At 34.6% G+C, this 6473-nt stretch overlaps 1 protein-coding gene across 1 annotated transcript in view; it reads left to right on the forward strand.

Moving 5' to 3' along the window:
- The window catches only part of Upf3 (UPF3 regulator of nonsense mediated mRNA decay), a 7528-nt gene extending 1658 nt beyond the window's left edge, over positions 1-5870 (forward strand). The window contains exons 2-7 of the mRNA XM_018462792.1: positions 377-699; positions 1229-1643; positions 2120-2271; positions 3611-4259; positions 4541-4761; positions 5191-5870. Coding sequence (XP_018318294.1) covers positions 562-699; positions 1229-1643; positions 2120-2271; positions 3611-4259; positions 4541-4761; positions 5191-5406 — 1791 coding nt within the window. The 5' untranslated portion in view covers positions 377-561 and the 3' untranslated portion in view covers positions 5407-5870. The remainder of the gene's footprint in view (positions 1-376; positions 700-1228; positions 1644-2119; positions 2272-3610; positions 4260-4540; positions 4762-5190) is intronic.
- The last annotated feature ends 603 nt before the right edge of the window (positions 5871-6473 follow it).

The following is a 6473-nucleotide window of genomic DNA, read 5'->3' on the forward strand; positions in this document are numbered from 1 at the left end:
CGTCGTACGACGAAAATCGAATGCAGTGTGAATCCAGCAATAGACACAGGTAATAACGAGCCGTCCAATCAGAGCTCTGGGAGGACGACTATAAGTTCGATATTATATCTCAGAGCTCTGATTGGATGACTCGTTATTCCCTGTTGCCTGTGCCTATTAGCTGCGTTCAGCAGACTCAACAGTTTTGCAACCGTTTTATGATTGTCTGCTGAGATAGGACCATTCTTCTAGATCTAAAAGTATGATCCAATTAGCGCGAAGGAAACTTACAACAGTTGCAAAACAAACGTTCTGCTGAACGCACCCATTGTCTGTGCCCATTGTGTTACCAGCTTTAAGAACAGACCTACTGTTATCAGTCTTTTCTTTTGTGCAGGATCGAGCCGATTCAAGCCAAGATGTCCACGTTCGTGATAATCGCGTAAACCAGAGAGGACCCTTTCTTTTGATTTTAGAGAGGGCAAAATTATACGATTATATTTTGGACCGGTACGAATCGTACGGCAAACGAAAGTTCCTTGAATCTTGGAAAGTGATCGCAAACGTGTGTTGTGAGTCAGAATGACCGAGGAAGCACAACAATCCGAGAGTACTGCACAGAACGACAGCTGTTCCGTGCAGAATGACACGCAGACCAATTCGACGGATGTTGGAAAAGCCAAAGATAACAAAAAAGAAAAATGTCGTCCCATAACAAAGGTTTGTCTGAATCAACATAACAGATACGAACTTTTTACTCCACAATAGGCAATCTTTTATTGGCTTCTCCGATGTTTTGAGACAACAGTACGAAACATTACATAGGTTATGCTAAATAATGACAAGGGAAAAACCGGCTGGATTTAAACGAAATGGGTATACCCAGGATTTCAGGCAGAGGGAGCAAAAATTTATATTTTCACACAAAACTTATTAAAATACTTATACTAGCCAGCCTTTAAAGATCTTCAGCAAAATTTTTACAAATAATGTTGAATGGGATAAGCTTAATGTTTAATTGTAAAAATGATTTTCATAATTTGTTTCTACTTACTAAAATTTAAAAAGGGTACACCCTTTCTAAATTTAGGTTGCCATTTCTCCAGTTTAGGTCGAAAACTCCAGTTTTTCCAACAAAACAATGATCAACTGGAATTTTCTGTAATTTTCTGCAATTTTAAAAAATTGTAATATATTGTTGACTATTACTATATGTAATTATCATATATTATATTGTTGACTGGATTAGGTGGTGATCAGAAGACTGCCTCCAACAATGACGCAAGATCAATTTTTAGAGCAAGTCTCTCCACTACCGGTACACGATTATTTGTACTTTGTGAAGGCAGACATGTCCCTTGGCCAGTTCTCATTTTCTCGTGCTTATATTAATTTCGTGGAGCAACAAGACATCTTCATGTTTCGGGAGAAATTTGACAACTATGTTTTCTTAGATTCTAAAGGGGTAGAATATCCTGCAGTAGTGGAATTTGCACCCTTTCAAAGATTACCAAAGAAACGAATAGGCAAAAAAAAAGATGTCAAATGTGGTACCATCGAAAGTGACTCATATTACATAAGCTTCTTAGAGAATTTAAAGAATCAAGAAATTGATCCGAGTGTAGCCCAATCGAAAACCGAGTATTCTTATCAACCACCAGACAGTGAGTATTTTGTTTTGTATATATTTCTTATTCAATTAAAGAAACATATATACATAATATAAGGAATAAATAGGCCAAAACACAAACAAATAGGGTATATGTTTAAAAAATAAAATTATTTCAACACGAACATTGAGTTGAAACGGGATCTTTTCAACTTACAAAACCGTTATTTCCATATTTATAACGTCTATAATTATATTTAATTTAAATACCACACTAATGCAAATTCACACCAGCAAAAATTTTGATTATCTTTATTTGATTGTATTATTAAATAAGACGGAACATTCTGTTTAACTCGATGGTAAAATATTTCGTGTGTGTTAAAATAAATTTTTTTATCGCTCATTTTGTACTTATTTATATTTATATTGTTTTGTAAATACGTGTCATTATTTCTTATTGTGTAGATGTATATGTATTATGTATATGCATATAAATAAGTGTTTTAAAATTATGATTATATTGTATAGATACAGTGAAGAAAATTACTACAACCCCATTGCTCGAGTACTTGAAACTTCGTAAGCAGGAGAAACAACGTCTTAGGGATGAGAAGCGTGAGGAGAGACGACGCAGAGATATAGAAAGACGGAGAACTAAAGATGATCCTGTTATCTCTAAGGTAAAATAATGGAATCGATGTATTAAATGGCAACAAATACAGTACAGAATAATATAATAATTATTTTGCTTGTAATTAATTATCCAATTTGGTCAAGACAGTTTTATACTGTACTTTTCATTCTTTACTGTATTTGCTGATACCATATATTTTCATCTGCAGCATATATATAACGCGGAAGACGAACAATCACCCAACTTTCCCACACCTCATCCCACAAATGTCAAATTGGAAGATGCGTTTTTTCAATGCTTTATCAAAAACGCAAATACATATAAATACGAAGAAGAAATTTTCCTTAATAGATTTATGTACAAACGAACGCAAGGAAAACTGTATAAAACTCATGAAAGGTTTTACGAGCACATTAGAAAGACAAAACCAATTAGAAGCATGTTTGAAATCAAGAAACAATATTTAACTGGCAGTAATCAAGTTAATCGCAAAACTTATTTATGTTTCCACAAAGGCGATCATGTAAGAAAAAGTTCTTTGTTGGCGAAAGAAAGAACTCGTTATATTTTTTTTCCGTTTAAATTATCTTTATAATATACCTTAGAAAATATATATATAAGATTCTTTTCATTTACGCTAGTAGCCGCGATTTTCTTCCTGATCTTGACCTGCGAAAAAGCTGTGGTACAATATTTACGCTGAAAGAATCGTATACTACTTCAAGTATATTACTTCAAGTGGTGTGTAAAAAGAATGGGCTCAGGATTTAACTTTGTGAATTGATCCACTGCTGTATTGTGAGAACATACAATCGATGCTGACATTTGACGAGCTGGTTTGGTGATGGTTCTCGAGAAAGGAACATTTATTGCAATTAACTTTATATTTACGATTTTTTCGAAACTTTATGTAATTCCATACATTGTTAATTTGTAATTCTTTTAATCTGTATCTAATTTTTGAAAAGAATTTAAAAAAAACATTTATGTATTTTTGATAATTGTGCTCTATATTTCGTTGTAAAACGAACTCGCAAACGCTATGATGAAGAAATGTGACATGCAAAATGACAAGTGTAAAAGGCAATAAGTGTATTGAAAGTGATTGGATCAGATGAATATTGCGGTTTAATTTTCGGATAAATGCTGACTATCCCTTCTTTGCTACTTAAGTTTTGGGACAGCAAGCCGTTTAGTGAACATCGACACGAAAATTAGATTGAAATAATAAGAATGAAATAAGATGCCTTACATTAAAGCAATATTAAGAAATTAAAAATGGGCATTTTTAACTTCTTAACATTAGATCAAAATGTTTATCTGATACATTAAAATAACAGCATAGAAGAGTAATAGAATAGATGTACAATTTTTAATTTTTGCAGGTTTTAAGAAATCCAGACTTGGATAAAGAATTGAGCAAAGATGATAAAGAGAATAAAGAAGAAAGAGATAAACTCTCGCCGAAGGAACTGAAAAATAAAAACAAAAGAGACGAGAAAATAAGGGAGAAATCAACGCGAGATCGAGAAATTAAACCAATCATTAAGGGATATAGAGAGCGAGTTGACGATAGGAATAAGGAAAGAGAAATCAAGCAACGGCGATACGATGAGAAAAAGCCGTATGGTAGACGTGATGAAAGAGAAGATAGAAGGATTGAGCTTCGAGACGACAGGAGGTATGAGATGAAGGAAGATTTTAGGGAGTCCAGAGACAGAAAGGTGGAGGAAAGACGGGGAAAAAGTTACGAGAAAATGAGACAAGAGAAGAAAAAGTTGGCGGAAACGAAAAAACAAATTGCCGATGCAAATGGGGATGATACAATTTCAAAAAAAGCGAAGGAGGAACATGATACTGTACCAGAGAAAGAAAATGGAAATAGCAAAGAATCTGTATATAATGGAGATGATTTAAGACACACTACAGACAACGAATGTGAGCAACATAATACTGCCGAGGACAGGATAACGATGGACGCAATACAAAATTGCCGGGACAGTCTGGAAGAAGGAAACGATTTGGTCAATGCAGGTGAAAAAAATTTATTCGTATAATTATCATAGAAGAGAATTTACTTCTTCCCTCATTTTTCTTAGCGTTATTGATTCCAACACCTTCAGGAACTTAATAACGTCTTTTTATACAAAGCTAGATAGGAGCTACGCTCATCATAAAATAGGTATATATTTTGATGAATATCTAACTAGCAACACAACAGAGTCGATTTTATATATCTGTTAAATAAACGAGGGAAAATATCTGCGCACGAATATTTTTGTGACAAATGCAGCATGATATATATATTTGCACAGATGTCAATGATGAGGACGATTCCGAAGATAAAGAATCGAAAGTTGTAAAGAGGCGCAATTCCCTCGAAAGTGGCGGCGAAGGCGGTGCAGGTGATGGCAACTGTTTACGACGTCACAAATCGTTAGACGGAGGAGGCCAAAGTAATCTCCAGAAGAATGATAACGAGGAGAAAGAGAAGGATAAGAAAGACCCACGAATGGAACGTAGAATACGAAATAAGGTAAATACTTCTTCTTCGGTAGCACTATCTCTTGTACTGTACTTTATCCTCAATATGAAAGTATTACAGTCCTGTGGATTTTAATTTCTTCATTAATTTCATCATAATTGCAATTTTTATTTTCTCAAACATGGAATGTATCCCGTATTCTTTTTTTAATTATTTCTTCACTGATTCTCTTAAATCCCCGTATCTATATTTTTTTCTCCTATGATGTATGATTTATGAAATAATCACTTCTCAGATAGCAAGTTAAAGTTACTTGTCATTTTGATGTTAAAATGGCAATCTCAAAATAATAAATAATGTCAACTTGCTATCTGGATTAGAGTGCTTACTCATAAAGTTAATACATATGTATATTTCTTTCATGTATATTAATATACTTATTTGAAAGAAAATCTTTATTGACTATTCAATTGATTGCAGGATCGCCCAGCGATGGAGATTTATAGACCTGGCATGGGCAAGTTTAGTAAGCAACGGCTGGAACGCGAGAAATCCAACGACGAACGGGCGTCTCTGTCACAAAGTCCCACACCAAATCCTAGTGTCTCCTCTGCTACTGGCAAGCCTGGAAAAGTTGGTGCCACGGAAGTACGCTCGATGACATTCAAACGCAGCGTCACTCGCGACGCAGCGTAACGGATTCTCATTTTCAGGTCTTATCACTTGGACGTCCACCGATAGACTCACGGATGACACTGACTTCCGCATGAAGCAGATAAACGTCTATAATTTTCCTTGTGCTGTATGAAACATATCGCCATCTTTGCTGTGTGTTAAAATGTTAATTCTAAACATGTATACTAGATAATATTTCATGCACAGTCTGATTATATCATACGTTTCGCGGGTTTCTTTTTTTTTAGATGTAATTTTATTACTGTAATATTAAAGAACTAATAAGTAAGTGTAATGTACTTTTCGTTATAATTATATTTAGAGCAATTTTAAAACGATTTCAACCTATCAGAAATTGGATATACCGGAATGATTCCTGCATGCCGGACGCGGAAACGTTAGCCGCTTGGTAAAATGTGACGCGGTAGCCAATAAGCTTACAGCTAACATGTTCATTGTAGAGACCCTCTAATTAAAGTCGCGACAGACAACCAGTTTTGATTAGTCCGCCATTTTTCAGCAATTCTCGCCTATATTCGAATGTCTACATTGTAGGAATGGGCGATGCGCCCATTCCTACCTATTTTGCAAAAAATCAATTTTTCCAACCAAGATGCGAAGGTGCCATTTTAAATCTTTACAAAGAATCGTTTCTTTTTTTAGCAAGGTTAAAAACTTCATCTACTTCAAATCGATATAATCGATTTTTAGTGTTCCAATAGGATATCGCCCACTCAAAATATATACATTTGTATTTTAAAATCAAACAAAACAAGATTAAACATTTTAAAATTATTACTAGATAGATTTCTCATTGATGGGTGCATTCAGTACTGCAACCGCTCATTGAACGCTCAGTGAGCACTTGCATCTTATTGGCATATTCTGTTAGAGAACTAAAAATATAGACCAAACAGGTACAGCTGTGGGCTGTGTAGGCCTAGAATCCTAGATTTATCAGAGAGACGCAACCGGTGTTACGCATTCTGATTCGCTGTTGCAATCACATGACTTGGCAACCATTTATAGTACTAGTGACATATTTCTATTTCATTTTATCCTATACATTCTATCTCACTCTATCTCAT

Source organism: Mycetomoellerius zeteki, unplaced genomic scaffold (genome assembly GCF_001594055.1).
Source record: "Mycetomoellerius zeteki isolate Tzet28-1 unplaced genomic scaffold, Tzet1.0 scaffold1454, whole genome shotgun sequence".
NCBI classification, from domain to species: Eukaryota; Metazoa; Arthropoda; class Insecta; order Hymenoptera; family Formicidae; genus Mycetomoellerius; species Mycetomoellerius zeteki.